The sequence below is a fragment of the Equus przewalskii genome, chromosome 10 (assembly GCF_037783145.1).
Source record: "Equus przewalskii isolate Varuska chromosome 10, EquPr2, whole genome shotgun sequence".
Classification (NCBI taxonomy): domain Eukaryota; kingdom Metazoa; phylum Chordata; class Mammalia; order Perissodactyla; family Equidae; genus Equus; species Equus przewalskii.
In genome coordinates this window covers 48528150-48548853 of record NC_091840.1, presented here as the reverse complement: position 1 = coordinate 48548853, position 20704 = coordinate 48528150, and the positions used below count along the sequence as shown (strand labels likewise).

At 57.7% G+C, this 20704-nt stretch overlaps 1 protein-coding gene across 5 annotated transcripts in view; it reads left to right on the top strand.

Moving 5' to 3' along the window:
• The first annotated feature begins 2405 nt into the window (after positions 1–2405).
• The window catches only part of WSCD1 (WSC domain containing 1), a 48036-nt gene continuing 29737 nt past the window's right edge, over positions 2406–20704 (top strand). The window contains exons 1-3 of one of the 5 annotated variants that reach the window (XM_070560995.1): positions 2406–2446; positions 12696–13406; positions 19798–19912. In XM_070560995.1, coding sequence (XP_070417096.1) covers positions 12974–13406; positions 19798–19912 — 548 coding nt within the window. In that variant the 5' untranslated portion in view covers positions 2406–2446; positions 12696–12973. Of the gene's footprint in view, positions 2447–3624; positions 3764–4005; positions 4245–11997; positions 12102–12695; positions 13407–19797; positions 19913–20704 lie in introns of those variants that run through there. The other 4 variants (XM_070560993.1, XM_070560996.1, XM_070560992.1 and 1 more) reach the window with 4 other exon arrangements.

The window sequence follows — 20704 nt, the reverse complement described above, 5'->3', positions numbered from 1 at the left end:
GGCCAGTCACAGTCCAGCCTGCTCTCCAACTACCTGTGACCCTGCACCAGCTGTGTCACATCCTGGGCAATCCCCCCAACACCCCGTATGTTTCATGCTTCCCTGCCTTCACACAGGATGCCTCCCTTGTCGGGAATGGTCCCTGCTCCCTATGACCCAGGTGATGCCTACTGTTCCTTCAAGAGTCAGCTGAAATGTCACCTTCTCCATGAAGCCATCCCTGAATTCCCCCAAAGTGACGTTGCGAATCTTTTGGCTTCCAATGTACCAGGCACACAGATGGCACACCCAGCTAGTCGCCTTCCCAATAGCCATAACAGTGCTTGTTCTTTGCTAACAGAGGAGCCATTTTGACCAAGTGGCAATGTGCTGGAAGCTGCAAGCATCCTAACTGAGATAGCAGAGCGCCCTCTTTGTGGTCCATTATCCCTTTGGGTCTGTTTCCTTGTCCAGTTCTCCACGCTGGAAACTCCTTGAGGAGATTGGGTCTTCTTTTCAAAGAGTGACCAGTGTTCAACACAAAATCCAACACAATGGGTGCCTTGCTCAGTGAAAAAATGAAAGAATGGCTGGCTGGCTGGCTGGCTGGAAGGAGGAGGTATAAGGCAGCAGATGAAGTTGGGAGGCAACGTGAGAGCTCGGGATCCAATCCTCAGGGTTCACAAAGAGAGGAGCAGATAGTCAAGAGCCAAACACGGAGATGGGATCAAAGTGGGATTAGACTGGGCTGATTCCTGGTCTCAGGCTTTCAGGGGAGGCAGGAGGGAGCACATTACTGAGCAGAAACTGGATGTGAGTCAGCACCATCGTGGGACCCCCGTAGAAGCCCCTGTGCTATTACGATATCTTCCCACAGTTGCTCCTGGGATAGGAACAGAGAAGATATGCAGATGCCTGTGAAACCATCCCAGCTACGCGGAGAGCCAAGAGGCAGAGTGGGACTGGAGGCGGGAGTGGCCGTTATCAGGCCCAGTGCTATTGTCACCATTGCTACAGAGGACGGCCTCATCCCACCTCTGAAACACTCCTGGCCGTTCCGACACCCTATAGTGGCCCAAGCTGCACGTCTGAAGCCTTCTCCACCGCTTCCCAAATTCCTGATGCATCGTCTTTCTCAACGCCTCTCTCCAGAGTCAGCAAGTGCGCCTGCCTGTCTCCCACACAGAGACAGTGTGCTGCACACCTGGGGAGCTTTGCAAAGCAGGTGCAGCGTGGCATCCGACACAGACATGGCACAGATGCCCGGCAGCCTTTCATTCTCTTTCCTTGAGGCAACTCTCCTTCTCTGGTGACAACTGCACCGACTCCTTAGCTTGAACCCTCTGTCCCAAGTAGAGGAGCCAGGCTTGAGTTCCCCTGGGCCCTACTTGCTGTCAGCCTTGGACATTTATCCACCTCTGGGCCTCAGGAGCTCCATCTGGAAAGTGGGCACATGGAAGCACCCACAGAATTATTGTGAACTTTAAGTGAGACGGGGGCACGAGAGGGCGAGGACCAGCTTCACTGGCATGAGCCCTGTGAGGGCACAGGGCCCCATGCTCGGACGGGCTCTGCACTTGGTTTAATATTCTACTCACATCTCTTGAAATTCTTAATAATTCTCGAACAAGGGGCCTCCGTTTTCATTTGGCATTGGGCCCCGCAAATTAAGTAGCTGGTCCTGGAGAGGACTTTGAAACTCAAAATGCACTGTAAAAATGTACAGTAGGGTAGCTGGCCCAGGGTGTAGTGGTTGGGTTTGCGTGCTCTGCTTTGACAGCCTGGGGTTCACTGGTTTGGATCCCGGGGGTGGACCTGGCACCACTCGTCAGGGCATGCTGTGGCAGGTGTCTCACATATAAAATCCAGGAAGATGGGCACAGATGTTAGCTCAGGGCCAGTCTTCCTCCAGCAAAAAGAGGAGGATTGGCAACAGATGTTAGCTCAGGGCTAATCTTCCTCACCAAAAAAAAAGTACAGTAGGTTATTGTTGTTGATAATAATAACAATACAAACATTCACATTCTGTAAGGGACACATATGGGGGCTTTTCTGCAAACCTGGAAGGCGAGGGCAGCACAGGATGCATCTCTTACTCCCTGTGCCCTCACCAAGTTCCTCCAAGGGCTCCAGAGCTCCCTGCCTCATCCCGAGGGGGCTGACTCTGTTCTAATTCTGATGCTTGGCCCAACTAACTGTGAACTTAAGCAGGTCCCTTTCCCCTCTGGGTGCCACATGACTGAGCTCCATAAAGCGGGGCTCCGACTAGTCCCCAGGCTCATCCTCCCCTGCCCTCCCAGCACCTGTTGAAATCGGGCTCCTCCAAGCCTTGCCAAGCAGCTCTGCCCCTAGCGGGAGTCGGAGGCATGAAGCTCCTTTTCAGGAAGACGGGTTAGAGCCACGCCACCTGCTCCAGCAGCCTCTGCTGGTCCTCAGCCTCTCGGAGCATCTTAGCAGTCAGCTCTGGGTGAGAACAGGGCCCACTGATGCATCTGGCAGGGCAGGGGCGGCACTGTGGCTTGGGGGCTTCTGAGAAGCAGGGGCAGGGCATGGAGGGGAAATCCTCAGGGATGGATCCAGCCCTTATTTAAAGAAGGGGATTGTGGATAGCAGTGTGCTTATATACCTGTGTGTCTGTCTCAGCACCTGTCTGCCTCAGTGTGTGTGTGAACATGCATACACACATGTGCCAATGCCCAGGGTGACTCTCTAGACAAGTGTGCCTGTTAGTGGACTCTGGAGCTGGCATCGCTTCTGTGGGCGACTGTATCAAGGAGTGGGGCAGTGTAGGAGCTGGTGGTGGAGCCCTGAGGGTGGAGGCACGGGCAATGGTGTCACTGTGTCTGTCTGGGGGGTAGTGATTCCGTGTGAGTCTGTCTCAGACAGCGCGTGTGTGTATGTGTGGATGCGCATAAGGACATGGGTGTCAGTGTCTAGCTCTGCATGGGACAGTGATCCCGTATGTGTCTGACTCTGTGTGTTTGCATCAGTGTGCTGCAAACTGTGTGGCAGTGTGTATACGTGTGCCCGTCACAGTGTCCCAGGCTGTTTCTGAGTGAGTGGGACAGAGTCCAGTGTCGTGTGTGAATGTGGGCATCAGTGCGTCTGTGAAGCAGTGATTCGGTGCCCGTATCACACAGTGTGCATCTGTCCCTGCGTGTCTGTGTCGGAGAGAGTGTGTCAGCGTGCTCGTCTGTGCGGCAGTGCCCACTGTGTTTGTATATACGTGTGTCGGGGTGTGAGCGCCAGTGCGTTTGCCCGGTGTGTGTATTACAGCGAGCGAGGCTGTGTGTGTGTGTGTGCATGTGTGTGTGCATGAGAGTGGGTGGCAGCGTTTCTGCTCCGCAGCGGCGCGTGTGGCAGCGCCCGCTGGGCTCGTCTCCTGGGCCGGGGCAGGGTGTGAGCCCCCGCCCCGCCAGCGGCGACCCCTCCCAGGGGCGGGCAGGCGCTGCGCGCGGGCGTCTCTAGGACCCGGCGGGGCCGGCCGCTGTCCCCGGGCCGCGCGAGTGAGCATGTGCAGAGCCGGGCGCCCGCTGCCCGCCGCCCGCCTCCCGCCGCCCGCCGGTGCCCGCCGCTCCCGCCGCTCCGCCCGGACGGCCGCAGCCCGGAGCTAGGCGGCGGCGCCCTGTGCCGGGGCGCGCCGGGCCGCTCGCCGCAGGCCGCCCGGGGGCGTGCGGGCACGAGGGCGCCCGGGCTCCGGGCACTGCGGGGCTGCGGGCTCGGCGCCCTGGGGAGGCGGGCGCGTGGCCGCTGAGCAGGCGCCCCAGCCGGCTGCGATCGCGGGGTGAGTCCTGTCCCCGGGCGCCCCGGCCGGGTCCCCCGCGCGGGCTGCGGGCCACCAAGTTTGTGTAGCCGCGGCCGGGAGCGCGGCGGGCTGCACCTGCACCTGCTCGGGCTGGGGCGGGCTGGCGGGGGGCGCCTTTCCCAGCCAGGGCGGCTTCGCCGGGAAGGGGGGCGTGAGTGTGTGCGCGTGGGGGAGCGCTTGGGCAGGATCGGCATGGGGCGGGGGTACGCAAGGCAGTTTCCGAAGCTGCGTCCCCCTCCTGGAATCCGGCGAGACCGTCCATTTCCCCCGGGGGAGCCGCGGATCCTGGCCTGGGGAGGGGGCGAGGGCAGGATTTGGGGTGTGCACGGTCTCCCCTGGGAGGAGACGTTTCCCCAGAAGGAGCTCCCTCTCGTTTCGCTACCCGGCCAGGCTTCCGGTCAGCGGAGGGTTTTCTCCTTCTTTTGGTGAACTTGAAGCGAAGCAGATGCGCAAGCGAAACGTATGTATTTTGTCAGGAAAATTACCCCAAGTAGAGCTCTGCGTCTTCCTAGGTGCGGACGGAGACTTAGGACTCCGGAGGCTGCTGATTGCGTTTCTCTTTTACACTGAGAAGCCTCCGAGGGTCCCCTGCCTAGGGGACCCTCGCCAGTTGTCTGTTTTCCAGAGCATCTGTGCCCTCGGATGATGCTGGCTCGCCTGTGGGAGGCAGGGGCGGGGAGGAGACCTCTGTCCCTTCTCTGAGCAGTGGGAAGGCTGGATGGAAGGCTTCCAGCCCCCACAGCCCTGCCCTGGCATCCAGCTGCTGCTCGCCTCCGCCGGTCCCCAGCTGCTCCCAAGATGGACAGACTCGAACTCCTCTGTACTTTTCGAACACTGGATGCCATCATCCCTCTTGTCGCTGGAACAGCGTGCTTCAGCTTATGGAGGCGCTTGGGTTGTCCCGGGTTGGGACGCCCTGGTTGGGATCAGGAGATGAGGGTCCTGTCTTTTCTCCTCCGAATCGCCTAGGTTATCGGGTGCAGGAAGTGAGGGCGGGTGGGGAGTGAAAGAGAGGAGGGGGCAGGCTGGCTGGCCCTGCCCTGCCTGCAGCAGCCCCTGCCTGATAGTTGCCAGTTCTGGACAGAGGGCAAGGGGGGCATAACTTCAGGTGTGCCCCTCACCCCCCACATACACTTAGCTGGGGCCTCAGAAGCCCCTTAGAGAAGGTGCCCAGTGGGTCACTAGAGCCCTGGCTTCTATGAGGGTGTGCAGCTGTGTTGGTCTGTGAGTGGGTGTGTTGGTCTCCCAAGTACCCTCGCTCAAGGAAGCTTGGCGGGCAGCTGGGCTGGCGGGCTGAGCCAGGCAGCCTCCTCTTCCCCAGGAGAAGGCCCCTGGCCCCTACCTACGGTGCATCCTCCGGTCCCCAGCAGGACCGTTTCTGCAGCTGCTCTGGAAGAATGCCTCACTTGGGATGAGAGGATACCCCTTTTCGGCGGATGTGGGAGCCCTGTGGGGTGCTGTCCTGTGGCCTGCAGCATGTCTGGCTGGAAGTAAAGAGAGCCTGGAATAGGCAGAAGGCCAGACTCCTGTCCCCCCGCCCCGTCCTGTCCGCCTAACCAGGCAGAAGTGGAGATTCTGGGCCACCGCTTGGTCGGCTGCTGAAGCCTGAGGCTGGGCTGGTTAGGGCTGAACGCTGGGGGGTGAGCTGCTGAGCTAGTTCCCTGGAGTCCGCCCATTGTGGCACAGGGCCTCCGGGTGGGTTGTCTGTGTCTGAGCCGGGCCTCTCGAGAAGGGCTGTTTCTCTCCTTAGACACTCCTGGCTTGTGCTCCCTTCCGGCTGGGACCCTGGTCAGCCTTGGTGAGACCAGCTCCCCTGACTTGCCTGGGGAGCTACACCGAGGTCAGGGCCAAGGACTGTGGGGCAGCTCAGAGTGTAGATCTTCAGAGTCTTTACCCCTAAGGTGCGAGGGATGACCATCTCCACCAGTGGGGCAGAACTGGGCTGGAGGCGGGCCCCGCTCGTCGGGGGAGTGAGTGGTGGACGTGGCCTTCAACTGCTGCCTCCCTGGGCTTGTGGTCTTATTTTCACGCTACTTCTTGTCTCTCCTCATCGTGGCTTAATCATCACCATGTTGACATACTGCCTGCAGAATTATCGGAAGGGGGCCACTTTTGGAGCACGTGGTTAGGAAGGAGCTCTGCCCCCCAGTGCGGGTGGGAGAAGTGGATGGAAGAATGGGCTGGATGAATTTTGTAAGCTATAAAATACAGTGCACCTGTTGGGAGCTGTTAAGGCCTCTCCCCTCCATGTTGCTTCTTTTCTCTTGCTGCTGGAAACCCTTGGGGATGTGAGCCCCATCCCAGAGGACAGCTGTCTTGGCATGAGGGGGCCACGAGGGTTCTGAGGACAGGAATGCCCTAGGTGTCTTGGGCCCCTTCCCATAGCATGAGTCCCCCATCCCAGTGACTGCAGGCACGGTGGGCACAGAACCAGAGAAGGGCAAGGCTGACTTCGGTTGGGGACTCCACTCACTTGCCCACATTTATCCAAATCGCCCAGTGGAGTATGGACAGCCCTCAAGGGCTCACCACAGAGTGGGAGCAGCATATGAACATAGGAACGAAACAGGGTTTTATAAAGGAGGTGGCCCACAGATGGCCTGGAAGAGGTGGTGGTTGTCTGTCTCAACGGTGGGGTGGGCTCCAGGTCAACCAACAGAAAAGGGAGAACACCAGCCCCCACGGTGGTGTCCTGCCCGTCTTTGCAGCCCTGGTCCCCAGAAGAATCTCCATCCCTGGTGTGGGGGAGATGACGGCCGTGTGATGCGGTAGATGATGCCACAAACTTGGAATCTCCAAACTTGAGTCCAGTCAAGCAATAGCTGTTTGTCGTTGGCCAAGTTCATTGGCTCTCTGTCTCTCTCTCTCAGATTCTGCGTTTATGTAATGGGGATGATAATGCTTTTCACTTCACGAGTTTATGGGAAGATCACTCATTTGTTTGTTGATCTGTTCATTCATTCAACACACTTGATAGTGCTGAAAGCACCTTGAGATCTCTAATGTGGTGTATAAAAATTTATTCTTATTTAGGTGACCCTCAGCAGTGGGTTTGATGGAGAATTCCTCCCACCTCCTTTGCACAGAATGGAGTTTTGACCTTACTGTTATGTTTTATACCTTTTTAGCAACAGTTCTTATTCTGGACCTTTTCACTTAAGTTCTGGAGTTCAGAAGATCGAAAGATTTGCCTCTTCAAAGTCAGGAGCCCCACCTCATTTCTATTTCCCAGACCTTGTCCCACCCCAGGGCTCAGCAGGTTTACATTTACTCGGTCCTGTGCTGTCTTTCTGAGCCTCAGAGACCCAGAGGCGTGGGACCCCTGAGCACTGGAGGGTGGCCGGTGGGCACAGATTTCCGGGGCGCCTGTCCTGTGCCCCCCTCCCCCAGAGGTGGGCAGAGGCAGACGGCCTGTGCCTGCAGGGAGCTCCCAGGCTGGAAGCAGAACTAGGCAGAGCAGCAGGGAGGCCCAACTCCAGGCGGGACACGTCACCCAGCTCAGGGCCCAGAGTGCCCAGCCCTGCCACTGAGTGCCGGGGAGCAGCCCTGCTCCAGGGATCAGGCAGGCTTCATGGAAGAGGTGGCATTGGAGCTGAGCTTTGATGGCCACAAAACATAACAGAGCCACACATGTATCCCTGGTGAATGGAAGAGCATGTGTGAGGGGATATGAAGCATCTCGTGCTGGCCAGGGGACACTGTGGCTGGGACGTAGCATTCTGGAAGGAATAGTGAAAGGAAGGGGCTGGGAGACTGAACCAAGAAGGGCCACTGAGTGCCAGGCTGAGGAGCTTGAACTTGGCCGTCTGAGTCCTGGGGAGCCATTGCAGGTTGTAGCGTCATTAGTTCTTTGTGTTAGAAAGATCACTTTCTTTGGCCGCTGGGAGGCAACAGCCTCTTGGAGAGTGGGAGGGTCCAGCTGACAAGGCACGCAGCCTGAGCAGGGCAGAGGCGGAGGTTGCAGGGGTGGGAAAGACCAGGGAGGGCTAATTCAGAGCCCTGAGCCCAGCGAGGGACTCCCTGGTGTGACTTTGCTGAGGTCCCGAGCCTGAGACCCCCTGCTGCCACTCGTGGAGGCTGGGCTCTGAGCTGCCGGGGCCACGTGTGCCCATCTGCCTGCCTGCAGAGCAACTTGCTGGGCCTGGTGCCTTTGTCTGTAAGGCTCTCACCCTGCTCAGAGCTCCCGGCTCTGAATCCCAAGAGGGTCGCAGCCCTCGCTGCAGTGGCCACAGTGGCCGAGATGACCTGGGGGCATCTGGAGTTCTCCCCTCACCTGCCACTGCCTGTCCTCTCTGGCCAGGGGGTGTTGGGCGGCAGAGTCACGTGGCTGAACCCAGTGGCCACTGGTCAGGCCCAGGGCCTGCCACTTCTCCTCTCCTCTCCCCGTGGCCACTACCGCTCACCTGCTCAGTCCCTGGACCCCCAGCCTAACTGAGAGGCAGGTGCCATCTGCCCTCCACTCCCCACTCCAGCTCAGCACCTGCTGACCCTGGGGCCCAGATGGCAACAAAGTGACAGAAGAGAGCTCGGGTTTTCTGAGTCCTCGCCTGCGCTAGGCTCCTGCTCCCTCCTTCCGACCCCCAGAAACCCCTTTGTCCTATTATTCTCCTCTGTTCCTCTAAGGGAACTCAGGGTCTCCATTCCCCAGGCCCTCCGTTCTCCGGGGTGATGTTCGGGCCGCTAGAAGCCACTGGGCAGGGCAGTGGGTGTCCAGCTTTGTCCAGACTGAGGCTCCTTGCTCAGCCCTGGTGCCCCCTCCTGACAGGGCCGACCCTCAGGCAGGGGCAGAGCCCCCATCCTCCCTGAAGCACTTTGCGTGGTTTCAAGATGGGAGGTGCCACCTGGGAGGCCTGGCTTGGGGAAAAGAATGCAGACTTCCAGAGGATGGCGGACCTCGGAGGCGGGCATGCTCACCCACATGGCCGTGTCTGGGAGGTTTGGCTCCGGACGCCATGGGCAGCACCTCTCCGGAGCTTCAGCCTGGCATGTTTTCAGAAAGGTGCTGACGGAGGCACACTAAACTCCTTTCGGGAATAAATCTCGCCTTGTGTGAAGCCGGAGCTGGAGTGGAGAGAGAGGCAGGGAGCTTGGTGGGCACGGGGTGGGCTCCGGGAGCAGGTGGCCTGGGTCTGAATGCTGGCCCTGGGTTGTGTGGCCTTGGCAGTGCGCTCCACCCTGCTGGGCTTCGGAGACCTCAGCTCCCGAATGAGGGTCATCAGGGCATGTGCGTTAGTGGGACTCGTTGGGTAAATGAGAGGGTGCAGGTGAGGTGTGCGGCCCAGCCTAGCCTGTTTGTTCACGCTGCAGGTGCTTCATACATGGTGGCATTGAAAATAAAGCACTTGCTAACAGCCATCTTAGCACAGGGTCAGCTTCAAGCAAGAATGGGATATGAGGCCCACCCCAGGGAGTGGGGGCTAAGGGGGAGGTGAAGGGGTCCCTTGAGACTGATGTCACTCCTGCTGCAGGCTCCTCCTCCAGCGCCTCCTGGTTTCCCCTTTTGTGTTCGTAACCAGTGCACACCACGGTTTGTAGGTGACAAGGGTTCTACGCCCCGAGTCCATCCTGCAGCAGTGCTGACTCAGCCCCATTACCAGACAAGAAGCTGCCGCTCTGCCCCGTGCAGTGACTTGCCCACGGTGGCTTTGCTCTGACGGAGGGCCTTCTGGCTTCGGGGTGCAGCAGGCACAGCTGATGGGCTCCCAGGCCCGGTGCAGACAGTCAGTGGTCAGTCTCCGCCTAGGTGTTGGCCGGTTCTGCTGTCCGACTGACCTCGTGGCTTGGCTAGGAGGAGATGCTCTATGTCGCCACTCCCCTAGGCCTCTTTCAGGTTCAGTCACTCAACAAACGTTTACCGTCACTGCTTTGCTAGCTGTGTGCTGGCATCTGGGGACGGGACGGCCAGTCTGGTGTGATTTGTGCGCTGGCGGGGCTGCCAGCTGTGAGAGGAGGTGGGCATGGCAGAGAGTAGGGGACAATTGGCAAATACAGTGTTGGGGGTAAGTGTGGCCGAAGTCCAGGGTAGGGGGACCCGCTCCTCATGCTCTGCGCATGCTGGCTCCCACCTAGCCCCCAGCGGGTGTTCTGGGCTGGGAATCAGCTTTGGGATTTTAAAAGTTTGGAGCGGCAGCATGCTTTATGGGATGGCTGCAAGCGGCCGTCCCTGCCTCGGTGCCCAGCACCCACTCCCCAGACCACGGGAGGGCCCTCCGGAAAGGGGGACCTCCAGGGAGGACTTTGGGGACCCTTGAGGAGCCCGGATATGATCAGTGGAATCCTAATTGTAGCCCTGACTACACCCCACCCCACCCCACCTGTACGGGTAGCATGCTCCATCCTGTATACAGAACGTAGCAGGTGGAATTCACAGCGCTTCTTGCCTTCGGATTTCTGAACCATTGATCCATTGCTCAGCCCTCCACCCTGTCTCCTCAGGGGCTTTCCTTCCACAGCAGGAGTCCCTCCCTCTCCCCTTTTATTTTAGTTTTATAGGGTTTTTCACTGACAGAATCCCAATCTTGTAACCAGCAGGCTTGGTGAGCAGGCCTCTTCATGGAGTTACCGCGTAGAGAGGTTTCGCACCCTTGTTAGGGGCCGTGTGTCAGAAAGCCCTCCACTGGCTTGTGAGACTGGGCCTTTGTGCTCGGGCATCGCCCCGTCTCTTCCACGTCCTGGGCTGAGCTCCACAGCTCTGGCTACGCGGAGCTCGAGACCTCATTGCCCTCAGCCCCACGGGAGCAGGTTTCTGATGTCAGGATTCGCCTATCAATTTATCCTCTCATTCATTTTTAAAAAATGTATTTGGAAACAAAGATCGCTGAGCATCTATACTGCCAGGCCTTATGCCAGGGGCCAGAGTCACACGAATGAGAGGGTGTGGCCTCCAGCTTTGAGTTGGTCACAGTCCTGCAAGGATGATTGACAAGTAGATGGGCAATTAAAATCGTCCCAGGAGGGTAGTGCTGGGATGGGGGTCGGCACGGGCTGTGGGAAGACAGAGGAATCCATGCCAGTGGGTGGGTGGTGGTCGGGGAAAGCTTCTCGGAGGAAGTGACACTTGGGCTGAGGCTTAGAGGGTAGCCAGGGATTCACCAGGCAAAGAGGAAGGAAAAGGCATAAAAGGCACCAAGGCGGATGGCGGCTCTGGTCCACCTTGCGATGTGTGCGTGTGTGCTTGCACACTCGCCTGATGGGGAAGCCAAAGGAAAGGGCCTGGCAAGAGAGGAGGCTGGACGGCCCAGATCCCGAAGGGGACCTTGTCTGTCCTGCTAAGGCGCTTGGAGTTTATCCCCAAAGCCACGGGGAGCTATTGAAAGGGGCTTTAAGCAGGGGCGCACCGCGATCAGATTTGCGCCTTAGGCGGATCAGGCGGGCAGCCTGTGGAGGATGGATTGAAGGGGCCAAAGCTGGAGGCGGGGAGATGGGTCAGGATTTCTTGGGATTTTCTCTGTGGTTTTACAAATCTGACGAGGCTGGCGGGGGTGGGCCTGGCACGCACCGGCTTAGAGAATCAAAGCTCTGGAGACCCGTCGGAAATGGCTTCCCGACTCCGACTTTAATTCCTCCTCCAGCTGCTGATTGCCGAGCCCGCCCCCACCCCCCACAGCCTAAAGCACCCGCAGACCCTATTCCAGACCCCCACCCTCCCTGGGGGCCTCGGAGCCTGGGGCTCTCGGGGCTTCATCAGAAAGGGTCCTGCTGGTCTGGGCCCCTCTGGATCCTCTGAATGCCAGGCCGCAAGAGCCCAAACATTGTCTTTGCTCTCACGCCTGGCCGGCTGCCCCCAGCGCACAGAGTGGCCATTGAGGGCTGCGCAGCCTGGCGGGGGTCCCAGGCCGTGTTAGTTACGGGCAGCGGCTTAGTCACGCTCCTAGGAGCCTTTCTTCCCGGGACAAGCCTGTCCTTGTGCTAAGGGCCATCGTCATGCAGCAGCCCAGCTCCTAGCAGCTGCAGGACCCTCTGCCGACCCCTAACTGTGCCCTTCGGAGGCACCGCCCTCGGACCCCAAACCCCGCAGGGGGCTGCATCCTGGGGAGTGGAGGGGCAGCCCTGGACGGCCCCTCTGAGAGCCCTCCGGAATCCTCCACACCAGCCACCGCATCTCCCTTTGCAGGTACACAGCCCAGGCCCCCGTCTTGTTCCTTGGGCTCTGGCCTGCCCCAATCAGGAAGCCTGGGAAGGCTGCAAGCCCACCCTCTCTCCCGGCCCCTCCCCCTGCCCCTCCAGGGTGTTAAAGCCGACCAGCCTCCTCAGAAGCAATTCCACAACACAGCTTGCAGTCCCAGCACACGCCCTGGGGGTCGCAGATTGCATGCAGGTATTGAGCACCTGCTGTATATCCATGCCCTGGGCTGGGGGCCCTTGTGTGTGGTGGTGTCTCCTTATAGGCCAGGCCATGGAGTAGTTCAGAGTACAGACTCTGAATACAGACTCTTCCGAATCTTGTGGTTTGGGAAGTTTACTAGCCGTGTGACTTTGGGAGAGTTACTTTGCCTCCTTTTGCCACAGTTTTCTCATCTGTAAAATGGGGCTATTATAGTATCTACCTTGCTGACGGGCGTGAGGATTCATTGAGAGATACGTAAAGTGTCTAGCCGAGGGCACGTAGCCGCGGCTGCTGTTCCTCTTCCTCTGTTGCTGTCACTGGATCTTCACCACTGCCCAAGGGGACAGTGTGATTCCCATTTTATAAGGAGGAAGCTGAGGCCCAGCGAGGTTAGGTAACTTGCCGGATGTCACACAGCTGGCCACTGGCAGACTTGGGGTTTGAACCCAGCTGTCTGTCCAGTGCTCCTGCAGCACAGCTGACCCTTTGGTAAATGGAGCACAGAAGCGGGGGCTCCCGACCCTGGAGCCGTGGGAGTGGTGGGCCCTCCTGTTGCATCTAAGTGCTCTTTCTCTGCTTTTCCAGATTTCTGAGCCAGGAGAGGAGGGTCGGGAGAGCTGAGGGATGGCAAAGCTCGTGACCCTTGGGCAGAAGCTGCTGCCGCTGCAGGGCCCAGTGGCCGGAGCTGAGTGACGGTGCCGTCCGAGCGTCTGCCGCAAGCAGAGCAGGAGCAGCAGAAACCCCAGAGGCCACAGCGGGTGTCCGGAGGCAGGCATGACGCCCCCGCAGACCCCCAACCCCCTGCCGCCCGGGCGCTAGGAGCCATCCCTGGGCTCCAGCCAGGAGCCCTGCCGCCCAGGGGCATGGCCAAACCTTTCTTCCGACTCCAGAAGTTTCTCCGCCGGACGCAGTTCCTGCTGTTCTTCCTCACGGCCGCCTACCTCATGACGGGCAGCCTGCTGCTGCTGCAGCGGGCCCGCGTGGCCCTCCCGCAGGGCCCCCGGGCGCCCGGCCCCCTGCAGGCCTTGCCCGTGGCCGCCGTGGCGCTGGGCGTGGGCCTGCTGGACAGCAGGGCCCTGCACGGCCCCCGGGTCAGGCCGGAGCTGCTCCTCGGAGTGGACGTGCTGGGGAGCCCCCCTGCCCGGCCCCGGTCCCGGCCCGGCGCCCGCTGGCTCCGCGGCCGCAGCTCGGAGCTGCGCCAGCTGCGCCGTCGCTGGTTCCACCACCTCATGGGGGACCCCCAGGGGCCGCCCGCCCTGGGCCCCGAGGCCGCCAGGCCGGCCGTCAGCAGCCGAGGTAGGTGCCCAGCCCCGGCTCCCCTTGGGTATTGGGGAGCTGCCCCCGGGGACCCCGCTTGGTCTGGGACCGGGGTCCTCTTCCTTTGGCCCTGCGGGAAGCAGGCACTGAGGGCCACGGCCTTCACGGGTCCTCAGGGAGACAGGAAGGGCCTGGGACCGGGAGTCCTTTGGAGTTTTGCTCACTCACCAGCTGGACTTCCAAGGGGCTTGAGGCTAAGACATGCGAGCGTTTTGAGCCCGGCCTTTGGGTTCAGACAGACCTTGACGTGAATCCTGGCTTAGCCAGAAACTTGTCGGGTGACCGTGGACATGTCGTGTAGCTTCTACGAGTCGCTCTGAAATGGAGATAGAAATCTACCCCAGGGTTACTGTGAGGAGCTAATGTGATCTTAGAGAGCTGTGGTTCCCAAAGTGGGGTCCCAGACCCACAGCCTCCACATCACCCGGGAGCTTGTTACAAATGCGCGTTCTCAGGTTTCTCCCAGACTCACTCAGTCCCGAACTCTGGGGCAGGGCCTGCAGGCTGCGTGGTGGCACCACCCCGCCCCCCGCCCCACGAGGGCTGCTCATGCTCGCAGGGGCTGAGAACTACTGGACCGGAGCACCCAGCACATCATTTGGGGCTCAGTAACTGGCAACTATTATTATTTAATAAAAGTAGCTAACTCGTATAGCATTTACTATGCACCTGTAAATGTACTATTTACAGGCACTATTGCTCTTATGTCCCAGTTCTACAGATGAAGACAGTGGAGCACAGAGAAGTTAAGTAGATTCTGCAGGTCATTCTCCTAGTTTGGGTTCCCAGAAGCAAACCCTAAGACCAGAGTTCAAGTCACCTGGTATATTTGGGGTGTGATCCCAGGAACACCGGCAGCGTGGGACGTGAGGCGGGAAGAGAGGGCAGCCGACGGCGGGTGCGCAGGGAGCAGGTGGGAGTGAGCAGAGCGTGTGGCTCAGGGTGGGCCTGGCAGCAGCAAGGCCTGGGGAACACGGCGGGGCCCTGACCAGCTCCACCACTGTCACATGGCTGGGAGTCCAACACGGGACATGGACACAGCCTGGCTCCAGGTGGGGCTGTTTGCACTGAATTATACAGACTCTGTGCAGGGACCAGGAACTGAGCCTCCATGTGATGAGCACCCGGGTAGTGTCATGGCTGTTGTAGGGTGTGACCGAGCTCCGTCAGTGTCTCAGCATCCCTGTCACCACCCCGTTTGGCCCTGTACCCCAGATCACGGTGGGAATGGCTCTTGACTCAGACACGTGGTTGCAGCGTCGGGCACTCAGTGGCGGGATATAGGAAGAGGTGAGTCGCGAGGCTCATCTTAGAGCCCGGGCTGTGCATTCAGAACGACTTTGGCTTGAACCTTGTCACGGCTTGAACCTGAGTCACAGAGGGATGTGAGTACCGGGCCAGGGAATTTGGCTTTCTCCTGGGGATGAGGAGAGGGTCCAGAGAAGAGAAAGGAGCCCAGGCTGCGCTCGCTGTAGGAGGGTGACTCTAGAAGCCCAGGAAAACGAAGACTGGAGGACTGTGCATTCCTGTCTCCATAGAAGGAAGTTTCTTCTGAAATCATCTAGGTTAGAGCCCTAATTTCTTCTGAAGAGCCCTTGCTGTGGGATTCCTCAGCAAGGCTTTCATGTAAGAAATAGGGAGAAATGAGGGACTGATTCTGTAGCTCGCTTTATACAGGTATGATTTCTGTAAACTTTCCCCGACATACTAAGAAACTGGGTCTCTTTGCAGATGGCACTAGTGCTGCACCTCATTTAGACTAAAGTGTGAATGACTGACAAAGTCAACATGGATTTCTTGAGAGGAAGCTGTGGAAAGAGCACAAGTTTTGAAAACACACCTGGATTCCTCTCTTGGTATTGTCAGTTATTGGCTCTGTGACCTTGGGCAAATTAGCCACAATTCCTCTCTTTATTGCTCTCAGTACACTTAGTGAGGATCCATGTATGAGTCTCCATGGGTGTTATTGACTGTGCGCTCGAGGATCTTGGTCTGGTGGCAGAATCAGATATACATCCAAGGGATTCCAACAGCATGATGGAGGCATGACAGAGGCAGCTGCAAAGGGCTTTGGACTCGTTAGACAGAAGTGACTGGTACTTCATAACCTGTCTTCACAGTGGCTGGCCAGCAGAGAGGAGGGCTCGGGGACCTCGTTATAGCCCTAGGTGTAGAGTATGCATGTCCAGGAGAACCACTGGGCACCCCTTTACTTTGTCATCTCCAGTGACTTAAAGAAGTGGTGGAAAGGGGTCCAGGGAAGGCTCAGGAGACGGACTGATGGTCAATCATTACACACCAGGATGGTCTTATCAGTTGTTAAAATATTGGAATGGTTACTGCCCTGAGCCCCTGGGGTACCCCTACACTCTGCTTCCCTCCCCAGTGACCCCCCAAACCTCCCCATGACCCAGCAAGTGAAGGGTTAATGCCTGGACCAGCAGAAGCATCAGGAGCAAGTGCCAGCGTGGACTGGTGGAGATTCTGCTGGACAGTGTACCCCATAGGCTCTTAAATGTTTTGAATATCCCCCGGGATTTAAGGAAGAATTTGTGCCCTGGGAGAGGCTGTGGTGTCACGTGGCTGGAGAGCTTCAGAGAAAGGGGAGAAAAGCGGGGCACTAGCCTGGGAACCCTCTTGGAGCCCCGTTCTCCTCTTGGGGCTCCGTGGACCCTGCACAGCCCGGCGGGCCTCCTGGTGGAGGGTAGCCCACAGGCCAGCCCTCAAGACAGCTGCTGGGGCTGCAGACAAAGAGGGCGTCTCTTTGCGGCCGGGCAGCCCGCCATCCTCCTGAAAGGGGCTCCTGCGAGGCACGGAAGCTGCAGGAGGTGCCATCAATCACGGGGCATTTCATTATACCTTGGACAACATCCATAATGGAATAAAATGTCAGTAAGTTTACTAGGGGAAAAATAGTAACTTCTCCATAGCCAGTTTGTTTTTTATTGATAGTAATTTCCAAAGACATTCCAATATCTCCAAAGCCATCGTTAATAGCCTCACGGCATGTCCATTTTGATGTGCAAATGAACAGATGCGGAGTCTCAGACAATAATGCATTGCCTCCATTTCAGCCGAAAGTAATAAATCCGCCTCGGAATGTGTCCCAGCGTATCCCTCGGAAGTCCTTTCTTCTCTGCACATTCTCGCCTCTGTCAGGGAGTTAGAAAAGCCATTTGTTATTTTTCCAGCAAAAAGGGCTCACCTCCTCCTCACGAACAGAGCAGGGACTTCTGCGTCTCAGGCCCTTGCTACCCACGGAGACAGGCCAGCCAGGCATGGGTTTCCTCTCCAGACCGGTCAGTTCCATCAACTGGCCAGCTGGTAGCTGATTTGCCACTCGTTTTCTGAGGAACCCGAGCCTGCCCGCTTGAAACCATTTCTTTCTCTGTTTTATTAATGTGGTAGTTATTCAGCTAATATTTACTGAACTGTCCTCACACTGGGTCCCCGGTTAGGGTGTAGGATCAGAATGACAATGGCTGCTACTTATTTGAACATCTGTGTGCCAAGTATTGTTCTGTACAGAGGTACGTCTATTATCTCATTTAATTTAATCTTCAAACAGCCTTATATGCAAGCGGTGCTATCACCATTTTAATGATGAAGAATTTGAGTTGCAGGGAAGTATAAAGTAATTTAAAAATGTTTGTTATTAATAATGATAGATTAACAATAAAAACAGTCGCCATCGAGCGCTATTACTTGCATCGGACACGTTTCCCGTGTTCCTTCATGGCATTCTCACAACCAGCCGGGAATTCCGTGGAACCTTAGCCCCATCCTACAAATGAGGAAGCTGATGCTCAGAGAGGGCAAGGTGCCCCTGCCAGGTCACACAGCTGTACAGCAGTGGAGCTTAGATTTGAGACTAAGTCAGCCCCTTCCCAAAGTTGAGGTCCCCTGACTCCCCCAGAAAACATGGACGTGCCCGTCTCAGCCTGCCAGGGTCTTGAGCCCAGGCGCCTTTAGAACCTTTTGGTTAGTTTCCCATTACCGTGATAAATGTTTAACGACCCCCGAGCTTGTGTCCGGGATGTTTAATTGAAGGCTGTAATAGCATTTCTTCTTTGCTGAGCAGCACATCAGATATTTCTCAAATACTAGTTTTCGTTCACGAAGTAGGGGGCTGCAGAGAACGATGCATTCTCGCTGACCTGGCTGGAAGCTTTGCAGCGGTCCATTCTGGCTTCAGTAGTCCTGAGACTTCCCTCGAGAGAAAGAAGCTCACAGGCCTGGGGGTGTCTGGGAGTCCTGAAGAGAGGGCGGTGGCCTGTGCCTGTGGACAGACAGTGGCTGGGGCCACGTGTGTGCCGATGGGCAGCTGGGCTGAAGGTGACCTCTAGAGCTTCGTTGCCTGGAACGGGGCAAGACCCTTTGGCAGACACTGAAGAAGGTGACCGTGGCTCCCTCTGCAGCCCCGGGTTCTCTAATTGGAGGTCTCCGGGTCTTTCAGCCGTTCCTGCCGAGGCGGAGGGTCCAGTCTCCTGTCGTCTTGGTCGTCTTTCTCCGCTTTGCTTGCTTAAACTGGAGCCCTGGGAACTGCCAATTGCAGGCGTCCATAGAACCGCCCCCTCCTTGCATCTGGGGTCTCTGCCCCTCCTCTTGGCTCTCAGAGGATATCAGTGTGGTTTTTAGGAGCTCTAACCCACGTTGACAAGGAGGTGTGCATGATGACATTGTGCCTTACCCCAGTGAGTTCCTGCGGGGTCACCAGCTGGAGTAAAGGTGTGGCCCCCGCCCTCAGTGAGCCTTAAGTCATGTTGCTGAGACAGGACACAACAGGCGTAAGAGATTTTAACAATAACAACAGTTAATGATAGGGATTTGAGTGACAAGTTTTCCAGATACAAAATAGGAGAATCTGGAGAATGGGGAGGCCATCGTGGGCTGGAGTGGTCAGGGAGACAAGCCGTCAAGGACAGGCAGGAAGCAAAGGGTGGACATGGCAGGTGAACAGGGACAGGTCCAAAGGTGGGGCAGGAGAAAGGAGCCTGGGCGGGAGAGGCAGGTGGGGAGCGGCATTTATCCGTGTGACAGTTGAGGAAACCGAGGCACAGAGTGGTGAAGTGATTTAGCCCAGGTCAGAGGCAGAATTCAGTGCGGCGTTCACAGCCAGAAAGATGGTTCCCTGCTTCGGGCTGGGAGCGAGGGTTGGCAGACCCACTCCTCCCACCCGCTCAGCGGGCAGCGCGGGCTCCGGCTCTGCGCCAGGTTCTTAGCGGGAATGAGAACGAGTCTCCCCTGCCCTCAGGGAGCTCCCAGACTGGGAGACCAGGACGGTCCTCCTCATCCCGGAGCCCTTTGGGAAGCGGCATGGGGGTGGGAGGCCTTGTTCCTTCCCAGAGACGAGCCGATTTCCGGAGGCTGCGGCGCTCGCACAGGCGCCGTTTCAGACGCCCCGGGGCCGAGTGCAGAAGTTCTCCGGGGAGACGCGCAGCATCTTCATCACAGGCGCCCGAGCCGGATCTCGGCGCAGCTATCGTGGATGTGGATGCGCCTCCGCAGCTGGGGACCGTGTGATGGCGTGTTTGCAAACTCCCGAGGCGCTGCTCCTTTCACATGCCACGGCGCACTGACATTTACACGCCTAATGCGCTCGCTTTGTGCTCGAGCTCTCCGGGCTTCTCCGCGCGTCCCTGGGAGACCCCTCCCGCTCTCCTCCCTCGGAGTGATGGCGCAGGGCTCCCAGTGATGTGGGCGTGGTTGGGTCAGCGCTGCCCCTGCTTCCTAGAGTCATGTACCCCAGTGTCCTCTTCCAGGGATGTGCCAGAGATGCGCCCACTGGCCAGGACTCACTGTCCATTCGCCCTATTGATTCCCACACGGGACAGCTCGCTTTCACGCTGACAGATGCTGCTTACACACCTCCAGCACTGGGGGCTTTCTCTCTCCTGGGACGTCCGATCTTTTCTTGAAATAGCTCTCCGGGTTTGCACGATCTTCTTTAGGTTAGCTAAAATCAGAGTTTCCGTAACTAATTTCTTCCCTCTGGATCAGAAGGATGCGACAGAACCTGCCTCTCTGAGCCTGGGAGGGGAAAGATGGAGAGGAGGGGGACAGGGGAGGCCATTCAACCAGCCAGTCTTCGTGAGTTGAGGGTGGTGGGAGAAAGCGGTACTCGGGCTGATGCCAGGCTCCTGGCAGCGTGTCTTGGGGGGATAGTGGGCCATTAACTAGGAAAATGGGCAGGGAGAGGACAAGGTGGAAGTGTCCAGAGGCACCATGGGAAAGGTTGGACTGCAGCCTCATCCCCTGGGCTTCTTTGAGGGGTGTCTTACCCAGGAGGGGCTGTCCTAAGGGGTGCCCACGGTTAGGACTCCCCTCTCTCCCGGGCCTCTGAGCCTTGGCTGTGTTTCCCACCCTGCAGGCACCTATGTTGGATGCTTCAGTGACGATGGCCAAGAGAGGACCCTGAAGGGGGCCGTGTTTTATGACCTGAGAAAAATGACCATCCCCCACTGCCAGGATGCATGTGCCGAGCGGTAAGTGTGGGGCCCAGGGGCACCAACTCCACTGGAAATAAGGTCAAGAGTCTGCCCTGCGACAGGGTGACATGGCTGCCCGCTGTCTGTCCTAGTGTAATTAGAGCTAGATGGGTCGGACCCCAGTGGTCCAGAGCAAAGACAGTGCATTGAGATGGAGCGGGGCTGTCGAGGGGGCCCGGGCTCGCTGCCGGGAGACCGGGGTTCCAGTCCAGCTGCGCCAGGCACTCACCGTGTGACTTTCCTCAGCTCTTTTCCTTCCCTGGGCCTCAGTTTACTCAAATGTTTAAGATAAAATAAAGAGCTTCCCCCCGGATTTCCCGAAGGACCTTTCTAGTTCTGTTGGAAAAGTTTCTTTCTGTCTTGTGTTTATGACAAGTCTTGCTTTTTTGAAACCACCAGCTTCCCCAGTAGTTACTGGACATCAGTTGTCTGTCAGGGGACAGTCCCTGCCATCGAGGCACTCACAGCTCACTGTGTGTGTGTGCACACACACTCATGCACAGGAGACAGGTAAAACAGGATCGGCAGATAGGACTCTTGATTTATTCCTGCCACATTAGATTCTTTCACGTTTACTGCGTCATATAAATCCTCACCACCTTCTGCTAGGTAGCAATGAATTGTGCCCATTTTATAGATGGAGAAACTGAGGCTGGAGAAGGAAAGGACAGCATCCCTGCTCAGGTCTGCTTTACAGTCTAGATAAAGCTGAGACGGACGCAGTCTCATTTCATTCTCCTAACAGTTAAGGAAACAGACTCAGAGGTAGTAAGTGATGTTCAGGGTCAC